This window comes from Chiloscyllium plagiosum, unplaced genomic scaffold (genome assembly GCF_037043375.1).
Source record: "Chiloscyllium plagiosum isolate Xiang-an unplaced genomic scaffold, Cpla_swu_hap1 HiC_scaffold_36, whole genome shotgun sequence".
In the NCBI taxonomy this organism is placed as follows: Eukaryota; Metazoa; Chordata; class Chondrichthyes; order Orectolobiformes; family Hemiscylliidae; genus Chiloscyllium; species Chiloscyllium plagiosum.
The window spans coordinates 39,639,167-39,656,667 of NW_028270174.1; the positions used below are offsets into that span (position 1 = coordinate 39,639,167).

The 17,501-nt window shown below is 38.9% G+C and overlaps 1 protein-coding gene across 8 annotated transcripts in view; it reads right to left on the reverse strand.

Annotated features, from left to right (window-relative positions):
• The window catches only part of afg2a (AAA ATPase AFG2A), a 578,508-nt gene that overhangs the window by 398,087 nt on the left and 162,920 nt on the right, over window positions 1-17,501 (reverse strand). The window contains exon 15 of one of the 8 annotated variants that reach the window (XM_087980100.1): window positions 5,439-6,707. The exons of the other annotated variants lie outside the window; for them this stretch is intronic. Coding sequence (XP_087836226.1) covers window positions 6,702-6,707 — 6 coding nt within the window. The 3' untranslated portion in view covers window positions 5,439-6,701. Of the gene's footprint in view, window positions 1-5,438; window positions 6,708-17,501 lie in introns of those variants that run through there. 8 annotated transcript variants of the gene reach the window in all.

Genomic DNA, 17,501 nt, shown 5'->3' on the forward strand with positions numbered 1-17,501 from the left:
TGTTATTACAAACATATAAAGCATAGTCTTGAACTGAGTGGCCTTGTGAAAGACAAACTGAACACCTTTGAGCAGATTATTGGGTTAATAGTGCTTGATAGCACTGTTAATGAGACATTCCATCACTTTAGATTAGATTAGATTACTTTAGATTAGATTACTTTACAGTGTAGAAATAGGCCCTTCGGCCCAACAAGTCCACACCGACCCACCGAAGCGTAACCCACCCATACCCCTGCATTTACCCCTTACCTAACACTACGGGCAATTTAGCATGGCCAATTCACCTGACCTGCAAATCTTTGGACTGTGGGAGGAAACCGGAGCACCCGGAGGAAACCCACGCAGACACGGGGAGAACGTGCAAACTCCACACAGTCAGTCGCCTGAGGCGGGAATTGAACCCGGGTCTCTGGCGCTGCGAGGCAGCAGTGCTAACCACTGTGCCACCGTGCCGCCCACATGGGTCATGGGGACAGTGCTGAGTTGGAAGTTTGGAACTAGGGTGAGGTGGGGGAAGGAGAAACAAGGAAACTGGTCAAGTCCACATTGATACCCTGGGGTTGAAGTGTTCCGAGGGGGAAGATGAGGAGTTCTTCCTCCAGGCGTCGGGTGGTGAGTGAGCGACGGTGAAGGAGGCCCAGGAGCTCCATGTCCTCAGCAGAGTGGAAGGGGGAGTTGAAATGTTGGGCCACAGGGCGGTGTGGTCGATTGGTGTGGGTGTCCCAGAGATGTTCCCTAAAGCACTCTGCTAGGAGGCGTCCAGTCTCCCCAATGTAGAGGAGACCGCACATTTCCCTGCACATCCACCAATATCATTTATTGTATCTGTTGCTCCCAATGCGGTCTCCTCTACAGTGGGGAGTGTATAAGTCCTGCTAAGATTTGTTTTCCCAAAATACAGCACCTCGCATTTGTCAAAATTAAACTCCATCACCATTCCTCAGCCCATTGGCCCATGTGATCAAGATCCTGTTGTAATCTGAGGTAACCTACTTTGCTGTCCATTTCACCTCCAATTTTGGTGTCATCTGCAAATTTACTAACTATGCCTCTTATGCTCACATCCAAACCATTTATATAAATGATGAAAAGTAGTGGACCCAGCACTGATCCTTGTGGCACTCCACTGGTCACAGGCCTCCAGTTTGGAAAGCAACCTTCCACCACCAACTGGCTCAAAAGTAGATGACAGAGGGAGAATGGAGCATCTGTTGTGGACAGGGGTATTTTGAGAGAATTGGAATTATAATTAGCTTCATTGTTACATGTACCTGCATGTACTGAATAGTTTACAAATTGCTACTTAAAGTGCCATCTTAGGTACCAAGGTACATAAGTACAGATTCTTAAGTACAAATTATTTGGGGGGAAAATAATTAGAAAAATGAAGAAATAAAAAGTCCAGCAATAAATTAAAAAACTAGAGAAATAAGAGGTCAGAATAAAAGTCCCTCCAACCCAGATCACTCCAGGCTTCACTTTGAGGCCTGGAGTCCAAGTCCACACTGAGGCTGGAAGTCTGAGTCCATGCTAAACCTGGAGTCCGCGCTGGCTAAAACTGTCCAATGACTGGTATCATACAAAGGATCTCAGATGTCAATCATCTCAGTCCAAAGATATCATCACATGACTTCCTCAGGACAGATTTTTTTAAAATCAACCGACTGAAATGTTTTATGACACTTCTGGAACAGGTGGAACTTGATCCCATGCCTTCTGGCTCACAGCTAAGGATACTATCACTGCATCATCATAGCCCCGAGCTCCTCAGGGTGTTGTTCTAGGCCCAACCATCTTCACCTGCTTATCAATAACTATAAAGTCAGATGTGGGGATGTTCATTAATTATTACAGACTTTTCAGCAACAATATCTGAGGTAAAAATAGAAATGTTTGGAAAAGCTCTTCGGAGGGTCAGTGTGGACTTGTTGGGTCGAAGGGCCTGTTTCCACACTGAAGGGAATCTAATCTCATCTAAACTAAAAAAAATTAAATCTCTCTCTCAAGGTCAAACAGCAGGCAGGCAGCCAGGGAGGATCTTTGGAATCCCAGTCCTGTTTTTTGGTGACTGCAGTAAAGATCCAACAGGTCAAGAATGGAGAAGTAGTACACGAAGAAATTTATGCAGTACATTTCAATTCAGTCTCAGGAAATAAGCAGCCACATTGTATTTCAAAACAAATTGACATTTATAGTGCCCTAGGCAAAAGTGAGGACTGCAGATGCTGGAAACCAGAGTTTAGATCAGAGTGGTACTGGAAAAGCAGCATCCAAGGAGCAGGCCATGATAATTCAAAGTGCTTTACAGTGCCTGATTCTCAATTTTATCATTTTATGTTAACGATAAAATATTTAGATAATTCCACAAGTTTTCTATGTAACTCTATGTGTACAAAAGTGTATTTCATCATTCATGTGATGCAACTTGGGCCAGTTTCTGTGTAGGTATTTTAGTGAGAAATATTTGATTCATACTACTCTTGTTGAGTTGGATTCATCATTGCTGATTGTCCCTCAATTTAAAGGTAACATCTATTCAGGGTTGCAAGTCTCAGAAGTGGGTTTTTGTGTGACTGAACAGAACAATTCTTGGCCCACTGATCTTTTGGGCACATGTGTTCTGGACTGAAGGATTTGGTTCCTTTTCTTTCTTTTCTTTCTTTCTGTACCACCACTCTTCCTCATTATTAAGATATTGTAACTCAAAGAATGATGCAACATGAAAGCTATTCGAAAAATTGCCACCATCTTGAATAATCAGCAACAAGCTCCTTCCATTCATTTATGTCAATGCAGCCACGCTTCAAGAAGAGATTCAGAACAACTACTGCAATGCTTTCTTTGACCTCCTCTGGAATGCAGACCAGTTGAAAGTTGGGAAAACAGGATTCTGCAGGTGAAGATGCTTTGCAGCCATTCAGTCCAGTTTTCAAAGATTTTGACTGAATGCTTGTGGAGCTGATTTCAAGAAAGATATGATCATCCGTTCAGTGGTCATCCCATTTAATCTGGAGGATGCCAGAGTCTCTGTTAGGGAAATTTCTCTATTTCTTTTATAATACACAATCCAGGACTCATGGTAGAAATGGAATACCATGATAACAACTGCTCTGCATACGAGGACTTTTGTTATATTATAGACGTCTTTGTTGTCAAACATGTGCTGTTAAATCTTACAGAAAGCTGAGCTGGTGCAGCTAATTCGATTAAGAACAAAGTACTGCAAATTCTAGAGATCTAAATTAAGAACAAAGTGCTGGAGAAACTCAGCAGGTCTGGCAGCATCTGTGAGAGACAGAGTTAATGTTATAACTCTCATATGACTCTTTTGAACCTAAGGGGTTAGAAAATGATAGCTTTAATATTGTTGAAAAAGGAGGAGGTGGAGCAAGTGGAATAGATGATGAAAGTGACCAGAACAAAACACAAAGGAAACACTAATGATAGTACAGGAGAGATATAGATGCAGAATAAGTATTCATGATTCAATGTTGGATCTTATCAATGTTGATTGCCATGATATGGTCAGAGATCAAAATATTTCAGTCCCTCTTTCAACATATATGGGAGGTGTAATATTTGACTGTCCAAATGTAGCTTGATATTGGACTTTTATCTCAGGAACATGACAGCACATGCTCCATAGAAAGTCTATTAAGTCTTAACATTTAAAGCTGTATTCCTCACCTCTGCATGTTCTGCCAGCATCACCACATACCAATGCTGGCACTGACGCTAGCAAACTAGCCCACTCTAATGTCACCTTTATATAGCTTTTAAAAGCAAAAATCAATTCCCCTTTGCTGCCATTTCCTTTCAATGGTGGGGCTCGAATATAAATTTCTTGGAAAAACAGCATGTATTCTTTTCTCACTCCAGGAGCTGCTCATGCAGACAAAGTGATGGGTAACAAATGAAGTATGCATACTGAGAGCAAGACAAGCATATCCAATACTTGATACTGTAGTTACAGAGGCACAGTCATTTCAAATCCTCAATCCGTGACAGACAGCTGACTGTAAGAGGGTAATAGAGACTGTGATGGAGGTGAGGCGGCTTCACAAATGCCAGATGGTGGTCTCAAGCCACAAATAAGAAACTACTGATCCCGGGATAACCCTAAATGGGGCAGCAATTTCTGTAATTACAAGGATATTGGCTTTTCCTTTGCACATGCACACTCCCTGTGAAGCCTGAGGTAACATTTATACAATTCACAGCCTTTACATTAAGCTCGCATGAACAGATATGCAAAAATCATCACCAGAGAACCATGTTTCCCTCCAGAGATCATAAACAAGTGTAACAATTTTTAACATGCCGAACAGCAAAGCAAATCAGACCTGGTTCACAGCCAATGGAGGAAACCTTTCGCTGGAATTAAAATAGTAACTCGTGATCCTTGTATTTTGATTAATAGATCTGGTACTCATTATATTTTGCTTTAAGCAAAATTCAACATGCTCACAAACTAATGCAATCAAAAGCATGATATCACAAATTTAGCATGTATCCTGTTCAGGAGAAAATCAGTGACTAAAATAACTTTAAAGTGATCCTTTGAAGTGGTGAATTTGTCAAAATAACTGCTCATAACATCAGTATCTGCCAATACCCTGGTTCCTGATCAAAATATACAACACAAAAGAAATTCAAAATACAGTAAAACCATTCTAATCAATGCCATGGAATTTATACTTTTTTAAAATAAATAAAGCTATTTCAATTTGTATTTCTGTTGAAAATTACAACTAAACCAGTTAATCAGATTGATATCAGTATCAAATACTTGAAATGCAAAAACCAATTACTTGTGTATTTTTATGACCTGTTCTTTGTCTTTTCAGCTTATATCTAAATGTACTCCAAATATTGTCCCACATTTCTCTTCTAATGGAAGTACTACTTTTTGCTGATGTACATTGTCCAGATGTGTTCCATTATCTTGTTCAAGTGCCCACTTTTAATGTGCCAGCCTTCACAGTGAGTGTCAGCAGTAGTGGACAACACTGTCAAGTCTGACTTGTTCTCAAAACAAAATTAAATAGAAAATACTGTCAATACACAACAACAAATAGACAGATTAATGTTTTGATTCTACATTCTTCAGAAAGCTTTTACCTTTTATATTACAGAGACATTTATTTATTCTTGTCCAACATCAATAGATACAGATTTCAACAATGGTCTGATCAAAATTTGGAATCTGGCTGACTTTCCACCAAATCTAGAATCAATCAGGTCATTTATAGAATCAGTCCAGTCCAGGAAGTGAACAGGACGATTTGGATCTGTTTAGATGCGTATTACACCTTTAACCATTGGTAGAGATTTACTCAAGAAATCTTCAAAACTTTTGTTATTCCTTTTAGACACCCTTCCCAGGGTGTGATGCTGTTTTACCCCACTGACTATAGTGAACTGTAATCTGTTTGGGAAGTGCACAACTGTCAGCTGCTTTGATCCACTTTGACCTTTCTCCAATAATTAATTGGAAAATAGGAACTGCTTTTCTCCCTCTTTTTCAACGGGAGAACCTGGTCATGTATCACTCACTATCAAGAAACATTAAACCAACAGCTGTCTGCAAGCCTTATTTCTTCTTGTTTATTTGGCTGTAGATGATCTCTCACTCACTCTCTCTCTCACACACAATAAATAACATACTTTTTCAATTCTCTTTGTCCACTAATTGTATGATGCAACATTCAAAATTAATGACTTTCAAGTTTTAATTCCAACAGTGAAATTACATCTCTAAAATTCCAGTCAAAAAATTAGTTCCAATAAACCATCTCTCCCTTTATCTGATAACAAAGCCCAAAGTTTGAATGGAGAATAACGAAGAACTAACAGCACACACCATTTATCTGGAGCAACCATAACAGCTGAGGTCAGATTGCCCTACAGGCTGTGCCATAACAGTACCTCACTAAGAGACTTGGCACTAAAACCCTCAGCAATGCCACAAAGTTGCTGTACATATTGACTTAATTCCAGTCAATAGTTAAGGTTTGATTGTTTAAATTAATTTTAAACATCATTATCGATATTATTCACTGAAAATTTAATTCTACAAGCATAAAGGCAGTTTCATACGTGTTGTAAGCCACTTGCTGTTAACAGAAGAACTAGATAGGAATTACTGCCTTAATTACTGGAAAACCTAACTTTAAAAAAATATTCTGTTTTACAGAATCAGGAATCAGTAAATAAAACATCTCACAAGCTGCAGGGCTTATTCCTGGTATCACTTTTTCAGTAGAAGATACTGGGAAACCTATGGAGTTTTCAAATACCAATATTTCTGACTACCTTGTAAACGTGAAGAGGCAGACGAAGAGACTCAATCCAAGTTGACTCCAATCAGAACTAAATTAGAGTGGTGCTAGAAAAGCACAGCAGGTCAGGCAGCATCCGAGGAGCAGGAAAATCAACGTTTCGGGCAAAAGTCCTTCATCAGGATTCTGATTTCCAGCATCTGCAGTCCTTACTTTTGCCTGCAATCAGAACTAGACAGCTACCATCAGTCTATGACCATCAGGAATTCAGTTTCATCAGCAAGAAATCCAGTGGATGTTCAAAGTCAGTACATTCCAGCCTTTATTCCTGGATCTTTGGCCAACAGGAGTTGATAATCACTTATATCTTTTTGAAAAAAGTCATCTTTGCAGAGATTTAACTTTTGTGTTGTGAGATTAAATCTGTGTTTAGGATTAAGGAAATGTAGCCTTAATTCTGGGTCATAGTTGCATTTTTAAAACAGTGGTAAATACATTTGGTTTACAATAAGCACATTATTTCAGTTTATTAACGAAGCCTGATAAATGCTTCTTCTATTCTGGATAACTGCACAAAATAAAAGCAAGTTGCCATTTTGATAATTAAATCAACACATTTTTACTAACTGTGCAACTGGTGAAGTACTGGGACTTAATAATCAGTGCATTCTTCCTGACACAGTTATATTGAGGCTATTGCATTGAGAATTCAATAATTTTGAGTATTAAAAACTTATTTTCTTTTACTGCCATCTCTTTTCTACTCCCCCTTACATTCATCTTTGTTTATTTTGATTTCTTGGATTTAAATCATTTGTATATACCCTGGTTTCGACTCTGTTGGTGGAACTTCGTGTCCTCCCTCCACCTGCATTTGAAAGTGGGGATATTTAACCAGGTATAAAAGAGTGCCAGGAATCAACCTTTCTGCCTTGAGGTCTCATGGGGACAGCAGGGGGGTAAGTAGAGGGTTAGGGAGCATGAGGAATAGCATCCATGATACCTAAAAGCTGCTAGAACGATTGGGATTAATTCTCAAGAATCAAGCAAGGCCTTTCAACCAGACTGCCTGACCCCATGGCTGTTTACAATCTGAGCCTGACTCTATACCATCTCCACCACACAGAGCAAAACATTGGGTGCACCAAGACTTTTAAACCAAGAAATTGCCTTACCTGAGCAATTTGCCTTGGGAGTGAAAGTCTCTTTACAATCCTAATTGTTATATCTATCTTTTAACTTTTAGTGTTTCTTTACAAGCGTACCTTCTGAACACTAACACTTAATAGATTTAATTCATTTAAAAACAATTTTTCTACTCTTCTGCCTCATGAGTGAAAATCCATTCTCAAATGGCACACACTACTCCAAGTATGGTCTTGCCAAAGCTCTTGAATATTGCAGCAAAACTTTCTTATACATTTTCCATCCTCATCCCAACACTCATGCAATGAAGACACCATATCTTTTTGCAATCTTAATTGTTATACCTACCTGTTAGCTTTCAGTGTTCCTATACCTAGGGTGCCCTCTGAACACTAACATTTAATAGATTTTCTCCATTTAAAAACATTTTTTAATTCTTCTTACCTAAGTAAATAACCTCACATTTCCCCAATGTACATTCCATCTGTCATGCTCTTGCCCACTCACTTAACCTGTCAGTATAGCTCTATAGAACCTTCAGGCTGAATTGTTGCTTTGGCGATGGGGAAACAGGAGCTGGGATAGTACCAGGTCCCAAACTGGCCACTGCGGAAAACAGTAACTCAATAAAAGTTTGACCTGGGCAGCCCCTTAATTCGAATGGAGACAGTTTCCTGTCCAATTAATGACAGCAAACCAGCTTCAGCCTTCCAGTTGAGAGGAGCATCCAACTGTAGTAATGAGAAACTAACAAAAAGGGTGCTTCATGTACCCTCTTTGCAACTTGCTAAAAATTTAGAGGTACAATAATGAAATTTAGCTAGGCCATCATTGTCAGGAGATGGAAGGGGCTGAAAGTGTCTTTTTGCAGGCTAGTCTTTTGCTGCACTCACACCCAAGCAGGCAAAGAGGGAAATCCCACAGATCTGCCTGTTCCACTGACATCCTTGCTTCATAGCACCTTATCAAAAATCCACGTAAACTACATCCATTGGATGTCCTCTATCTACCTGCTATTTTCAAAAAAATCTGTAATTTATTTGTCAAATGGATTTTCTCAGCAAAGAAATTGATGTTACTTCTGCCTAACCATTTTCTAGGTGCCTGTTTCATTGACGAGCCTCAATGCTGTCCTGGTCAAAGGTTTACATAAACCACATGGGAAGCCATCAGTGTAATAAACAAGAAGCATCATTGGTTTGCAGCTGACTGTAAAATCTAGGCCAATATGTGTATGTGACACAAGGGGACGAAAAAAAGTGTTTTAAATGAATTCGTAGTAAGTGAGGGAACCACATGGATATACTTTACATCAGAAGACATGGTATAATATGCCGTTTTGCAAAAGGAATCTAATGCACACTTGCAGACAAAGGTTTGACATAAATCACATTCAATGTCAAATATTCCTAAAGATAGCTGTAGCATGTGTTGCCAACTCAGATCCCCTGTACAAATGTGTCAAAATAATTAGTTAAGAAACCTTCTTAGGTTTCTTAACTAGGCTTTTCTTTTCACCAAATGCTACTTGTAATTTCACAAACTGCACAATTACAGCTTAAACAATTTTGTTTCTATAATACTTAAATCAAAACTTATCAATCAACAAACAAAAATCTGAATGGCACATCTGAATATATTTTATTTTTGGACTATGATTGACGAATGAATTACAGTTCTCATAACCATAATAACAGTTGTCTAGAATTTTCTTCTTTCATCTTCAGAATTTCTATTTAACCTAAATTAGATACTGTGTTATACAAAATGTAGAATAAACTTTATCAAGTAAACTAGCCTGGTATTTCCTAATGTCTAAGTATTGAGCATCATGTTATGAATGTGGATAAAAGCAAATTACTGCGGATGCTGGAATCTGAAACCAAAAGAGAAAATGCTGGAAAATCTCAGCAGGTCTGGCACCATCTGTAAGGAGAAAAAGAGCTGACGTTTCACAGCTTTGACAAAGGGTCAGTTAGGCTCAAAACGTCAGCTCTTTTCTCTCCTTACAGATTCCACACTAGGGAATCGAATCTAAAACACAGTTTAATGCTGAGGGAAGTACAAAGGTAATTCTAAATTGAATGGGGATTGAATGTTTGTCAAGGAGTAGAAAAAGTGTGTTAAATTTTGCATAGTGTGGAAACAGACCCTTCGGCCCAACAAGTCCAGACTGACCCTCCGAATAGTACCCACCCAGACCCATTTCCCTCTGACTAATGCACCTAACACTATGAGCAATTTAGCACTACCAATTCACTTGACCTGCACATCTTTGGATTGTGGGATGAAACCCAGAGGAAACCCACACAGACACGGGGAGAATGTGCAAACTCCACACAGACAGTTGCCCGAGGCTGGAATCAAACCTGGGTCCCTGGCGCTGTGAGCAGCAGTGCTAACCACTGAGCCACCACGCTACCCTTTTTATACTTTTATACTTATATAGCATACATGGATAATCAGACACAGGTTGCGAATATATGTATTATAATAGAACAAAATTGACACTTCACTTTTGACTTATTTACCAAAGGTTAGATAGATTCAAAATATTTTTTCATCTGCATAAAATACAAGAGTCCAAGTAGAATTAAAGGATCATTCATCACTTCAGTAAAATGACCTTCAGTAAGGTCAGATTTTGTTTCTTCTGAATGCTGCTATTGTGAAACCCAGCATAACAATTAATTATGCAAGATAAAATTAAATAAAAATACTAGATTTTTAGCTATGGAATCTGATAGCACAAGGGGCGGCATGGTTGCTCAGTGGTTAGCACTGCTGCCTCACAGCATCAGGGTCCCAGGTTTGATTCCCGCCTTGGGCGACTGTCTGTGTGGAGTCTTTACATTCGCCCTGTGTCTGTGTGGGTTTCCTCCGGGTGCACCGGTTTCCTCCCACAGTCTAAAAACGTGCACGTCAGGTGAATTGGCCATGCTAAATTGCCCATAGTGTTAGGTGCATTAGTCAGAGGGAAATGGGTCTGGGTGGGTTACTCTTCGGAGGGTTGGTGTAGACTTGTTGGGCCAAAGGGCCTGTTCCTACACTGTAAGGAATTCAATCATTTCCCAAATCAAAAGGGCATGGTCTGACATGCTTTGCTTATTTAGAAAATAGAATTGCCAATAATGCCTCAAGATTGTCCCCATCATTTTATAATACAAAATCTCCAGGCTAAAAGCTATTAAAGTTTTATTGCTCTATTTTTGTCTCTTAGAAGTCAATTTGCAAGTGCACCTACATTCCCATGTGCTTGATAAACATCAATGTGCACATAGATGTGCATGGTATCTTTAAAAAGCCTGGGTTATAACAGAACATATAAAGTCAACAATATTCTTTTTTAATTTATGAATTGCTATCAAATTATTAACTGTGAGAATGCATAGTGTCAACCTGAACTACTAATATTTGAAATTGTGAATTCAGCTTCACCATCTGCTGGCTTCTGTCTTTAATTCTGCATTTGAAAAAGAATCTCTGCTGCTTGAGATTCACACATGGGGAAACATCAACATCAAATAAATGTGATTTCAAATTGAGTGTAACAAGTCATGGGTAATCCAGAAATACCACGTGCACTTGGCAAATATCATGCTTAATAGGGATGCCCCGTACTGTAAAATATTAGGCATCATCTGTAATTAACACACAAATTAAGCAACATGGCTCTACAATGGAACATTTCTACGTTAACTTGGTTAATACGCTTCCAAACATTCTAGGGAAACACTGAGGATATAATCCTTCTCTGATAATAGTATGTGATGGACAATAAAGATTTAGCAACCCATTTTTTCCAACTTTGCCCAATTTTCTTTCCCACTGTTAACCTTAAAAGGCCACATCCTATCCCTGAGATTTTAAAAAGCTGAAATGTGACACCTGTGCAACTTGAATTTAGTCTGCATCTGTTGTGCATTTACTTCATTAACAATCTTCAACATGTAACTGGCAATCTCAGCAATCAGTAACATCTAACAATGCCTTACTTTGCCAATATTAACTGACAACAGTGTCAAAGGTCATTCTAATGAAGTACTTTTGAAGCGTCATTCTTTTCATAACTTAGAAAGCAACCACTTTTATAATTGAGTGAAACGTTTTGAGTACTTATCAACCTAAAATTGGCAACATAACTCAAAAGGTAAAAGGTGCAAAACCTCATTGATAGAGTGTCTCAAACCTACACCTGGTCATCTATCCAAATAGCTTACAAACACAACATCAAATTTTGTTTGTTAATGCATTTTATAAAGCATTTTAAGCTTTTTAACTGTGTTCTTTATACAGGTTTATCAAGTCATGAGGGGTCTGGATAAGGTGAATAGCAAGGGTCTGGGATTGGGGAGTTCAACACGAGAGGGCATAGTTTTAAAGTGAGAGGCGAAAGTTTTTAAAAAGCCATGAGGGGCAGCTTTTTTTATTTTTACACACAGAGTGCACTGCCAGAGGAAGCGGTGGATGCAGGTATAGTTACAACATTTAAGAGAGATTTGGATAAGTACATGAGTAAGAAAGGATTAGAGGGATATGGGCCAAATGCAGGCAGCTGGGACAAATTTAGTTTGGGAACATGTCAGTCTGGACTAATTGGACTGAACAGTCTGTTTCCATGCTGTTTTGCTTTTTAATTCTGTCACAGAAGATATATGCAAGGACAAAGTAAACAAAAATAAAACCATAGTTCAAACATCATTGGTCTGGGATACTGTGATTTTCAAAGTTTTCTGTCCTGACAGGGTCAAGAGCTGATTAAATTTTCATTCTGCCTTGGGTTGCCATTTCTCTACAGCAGGATATGAATCTGCATTTAATTTTCTTTAATGAACAATCCAAAATCATTAATGAATACAAAATTTCACAAGCAAACATTGACCAAAGCAAAACTAATAAAATGAATCATACTTAGCACACTTGTTTTAAATAATTAAATATTTGAACATAATGCATTTCAGTCAGCATTATATCAAACAAAGACTAATTAAAATTTTGTGATTTTCCATAGTATAATTAAGTGTATTTTGACTTAAAATTCTTTTCATTATGAGCAATTCACCCAAACCTTTTACTTAAAGTTATGTCGAAATTATGACACAACAAGTAGCCAGTCAACCCAATAGGTCAGTGCTGTTGCTCAATTGCTGGACAACTACTCCTACACTTAGCTACCCACATTTATCCCAGATCCTTATACAGCACATCCTTTCTCTTTATCCACACATCTAATTTAATGTTTAATCTTAAAACATTCTCTGATTCAAAGACTGGCTCCAGAACCGGATTCTTACAGTTGATCTTATGTCTATTCCCCTGGTTCTAGACCCTTAGTTCACTGCAAACTATCTTTTCTGTCTATTTTGTATCATTCCCTCAATTCCAAATTACCCCTTTTCTAACCACATAAACCACAATACACTCTCAGGCAACTGAATTTTCCATCAATGTCTTTTCATGTGAATTGCATGTTTGCTATCTCTTCGATTCTATTTTTTTTACTCTGAGCTAGCGTTTTTGAATAGTTTGCACTATTAAACCAGCTGAATGAAGTGTCATGGATCCCATGTACAGTACTGTGAATAAGTTAACTTGAAGTGGCTGAGGAACAGAACATTTAAAATACTTGAAACAGATCTAGCCAGGAAACCTTAAGCAATCATGGAACACAGGCAGACGAGAACACTGCCACTTGATTGGGAGATGGAATATTGGAGCTTGGGAGATCAGAGGTCAAATGTAATGAATCAACTAATTTATAAGTAACAGGCCAAAAAACAAATTGACAGTAAGTGATTTGTAGCTCAACAAACTATAACTACCAGGCTGACAAAATAATGGTGATAGGCAAATGGGACAGCACATGGGACACACTAAATGTGTAAAATATCAGTCCAGCTGATTTTTGTACCTTTAGCCCTGGTGAGTCATAGTCTACACTGTAACCTGAGTGGAAAAGTAAGTGATGATATAAAATGTAGCCACTATGCACAAATTGTATACTGCTTATGGCAAATTGTATGTTGGAGTGGAGGGGGAGAGAGGGTAGACATTTATCTATATCATGCCTTCAAGTCACTGTTCTTGTCTCTGCTACCACATCCAATTTATCCCAATCTCCCATCCCAACTTGCACCCACTGTTATGCCTATTTAACTATTTACTTTCCAAGTATCCCACACTCTTCAATGTCTTAGTGGTGTAACTGTTTGGCCTTGTTATTAAGTATCCATACTCTTCATTCTTGTAACTTTCATGCATAGGAAGAAACTAATATCATGTAAACATCGGATTTGTTTATGAATTAATATTCTTCACTCTGGCAACTTCAAAACAGAGAATTTCCTGCTACAATATAAACTCAGACTCTTGAATTCTGCTGATATTTCTTCTGAATATAGTATTACATTAAGGATGGAAGCTTTATCTTTCAAATAGATACATAAATATATGAAACAGAATTTTTGTTTGCCAAAATAATTAACTAAACATTTAATTAACCACAACTCAGTGAGAATGTATTGCCCTGCTCCCAAAAGTTCTCCAGGCACCCTAGCCCCATAGTTACTTTTGAAGATTACAGTTTCACCTCCCAGTCATGCATCCTGCCGTCCTTTCTCTGGAGCAGCCAAAGGCTATGACCCTCATCTTCAGTAGATATTATTCCTTCTTCTCGTGTAAGCTCAAATGCAGATGCAGTACTGTACACAGTAGCAGCAGAGCCATATGAACATTTGTAAAGACAATCCCATTCATTTAGTGAAACAACTGGGGTCTCACTTGCCAGGTAGAGAGCCAGTAACAGACCTGCGCCACATCTCCCAGCAAGGTACGTCAAACCACATGCCAGTCAAATGAAGGGCAGTGAAGGGCCTTCACCTGGAATTAGCTCCCTAGGGAGATGAATATCCCATCTAGTGAGAGCTGCTGATCACCGACTGGCAGATCCTGGTGTCAGTTTCTTGGATTAAGGATTCCAGGTAGTGGGGAACTGGGAAGTTGGAAGAAATGGAGAGAGGTACATACCCCTTCAATCTGGTGCTGACTGTCTTTGATCAAAGGAACTTCCCGCAAACGCCCCCCCTTACTCCATCCCCCACCCCACCACCATGCCCAACCTCCCCCACCCAGACTGTACAGTAGCCCAGAGATCAACAGCTGTCCTGAACCCCACACGATCACAGGCCCTGCTTGCAGTTGGGTTTATCCCTCAGTGATCCTTAATTGGTGGCAGGATGGAAACGTTGACTCTCGGGCCCTCCTACCAAGACCTTAATTATGGAGGAGGCAGAAAGGTGAGAAAGGTATTTAGCTACAGCACCATTGCACCTCTTGAAGTGCCCCCTTCCTGTCTCCAAGTTCGCCAGCACTGGAAGTAGGAGGGTTCACCTACTATTTCTACTTTGTTGCATTGCTATTAGTGTTGAATCTGAGTTGCATACACCCACTGGGACAACTGGGATTTCCACAATTCAGAACTGGAAAGGTTACACTGTTTAAATCAATGACTTTGACTTGTGGGCACAGTGCCCAATTTCAAAATTTGCAGTCTCAAAACCTGAAAGTAGTGTGGAGTCTGAGGAGTTTAAGAGGATGGGCTCAAGCTGATGGAATAGACAAGCTGGTGAAATTAATGCAGAGAAGCATGAAATGATTTATGTCTTTAAAAAAAGGAAAGGCAATATAAAATAAAAATAATAATTCTGGATGTAAATTTGCTCGCTAAGCTGGAAAGTTCGCTTTCAGACGTTTCGTCACCATACTAGGTAACATCATCAATGAGCCGCCAGTGAAGTGCTGGTGTTATGTCTCACTTTCTATTTATGTTTCCTTGGGTTGTTAATGTCATTTCCTGTTCTTTTTCTCCTGCAAGAACTGTAACAAATACTACTTTGGACAAACAGGCAGAAAACTAGCCACCAGGATACCTGAACATCAACTAGCCACAAAAAGATTTGGTCCACTATCACTCGTATCCTTATATACAGATGAGGAAAGACACCACTTTGACTGGGACAACACATCCCTTTGACTGGGACAACACATCCAAACCCAGGACAAACCAAATAGAGTCATGCACGAGAATTCTCCGAAGCGTGGCATTCCAACTGAAACTCTGTCAACAAACACATCGAATTGGACACATCTGCCACCTTCTGAGAAAAATATCAGGAGATGACATCACCAACCCGAGGAAACCTAAACACATAAACAAAAAGTGGGACATAACATCACTGCTTCACCAGAGGCTCACTGATAATATTACCCAGTATGGTAATGCAAGTCTGAAAATGAATCTTCCAGCTCAGTGAGCAAACTTACATCCAGAATCTCAACCTGAGCTATAAATCTTATCAAAACTCACAAAAGTAATAATTCTGAAGGAAAAGAGAAAGTTAGGGCATATGTACACAAGTCACTGAAGATGGCAGAGAAAAGCGTTAAAAACACATGGGATCGTGTTTTGTGAGCAAACACAAAACAAAAACAAAGAAACCATGATGAACTTTTATAAAACACTGAATCACTATCAAGTGGACCATTATGGCCAGCTGCGGCAACATACTTTAGGCAGAATGCAAAGGCTTTAGAGAGATGCGTGTAAGACTTAGAACATCAGTTACAGGGAAAGAGGGTTAGATTGGCAAAGTTGGAATTGTTCTACTTGGAAAAGAGTAGTTGAGAAAAGATTTGCTGGACATGTTCAAAGTCATAAGCAGGCTAGACAGAGTATATAAGAAAAAACTGTTCCCATTGGTGAAGGTATTGCGAACCAGAGGGTAGTGATTTTGGGATTACTAGCAAAAGAACCAGTGGTAACATTAGGAAATTCCTTTTCTCATTATGCATTTTGGGATGTAGAATACTGCTATTAGATGGGGTTACAGGGAAAAAGAAGGGAGTAGGAGCAGTTAAATTGATCTTGAAGAAAGTCAGTATAGACTGAATGGGTCAAATGGTCTCATTCTATGCTGTAACCATTCTATGATTAGGAGATCAGCTAAACAGCAGGAGCCAGAGACCAGGGATAATGAGCAGGCACTCCAATTTGCAGGATGTGAGTAGTGGTGTTCTGCAAGGATCAGTGTTGGGGCCCCAACTATTCAACATATTTATCAACAACTTAGATGAAGCAATAAAGAGTTAGGCATCCAAGTCTGACATTTACACAAAGACAGGTGATATTGTAAATGAATATATAAATTTACAAAGAAACATTAAGTGGAAAATCAAAGATATTTGGCAGTTTGTGCACATAGATTATTAAAGTATCATGAACAGATCCAGAAAAAAAAGACAAACCAGCTACTGGGATGCTAGTCTTCATATGCAGAGGACTAGAATACCAGGAGGTAGATGTTGTGCTACATTTCTACAAAGTCCTGTCTAAATAATGCTTGAAGTACTGTGAGCAGTTCTTGGCATCATACTTTCAGAAAGAAATATTGGCTTTGGGGAAAGTGCAGCATAGAGTTACTAGCATGTTACCTGGACCCAAAGGGTTAAATTACACAGTGGAATTACAATTTGGAAGGTAAAAGGATGACGTGATCAGTTTTCAAGATTATGGGGAACAGATAGACTGATTAGAGAGAAAGTATATCTGTTGGTTGGAGAAACTAGAGTGAGGGTAGGAATGAAATTAGGAAACACTTATTCATGCAAAAGGTGTCAGGATGGTATATATCAAAATTACAATTATTCCCAAAGGTAGCCCAATACATTATCAGCAATGGTTATTTAAATTTAACTTCTATGAATTATACAATATTTTGTATAGAAAACCACCAATTAATTGTGCCTGCCTCACATCACAGTTGACTGCACAAATCCTTTTTTTTTCGAAATGCTCTTCTAGTGTTTGTTTCTTCCTCCACTGAATACTGTGTTTGATTGAGTTTCAACTGTCACTAGTGGCTACTCCTTCAAATAGCCCTCCCACTTTTCTATCATTGAGGAGGCTAACTCCTCATCAAGTTTTCAGACTTCAATGATCCCTCACATCCCAATGTGTGCTAACCCAAAACAGTTGCAGTGGGTCAAACACTTCTGCTTAAAGCTTTACTTTTA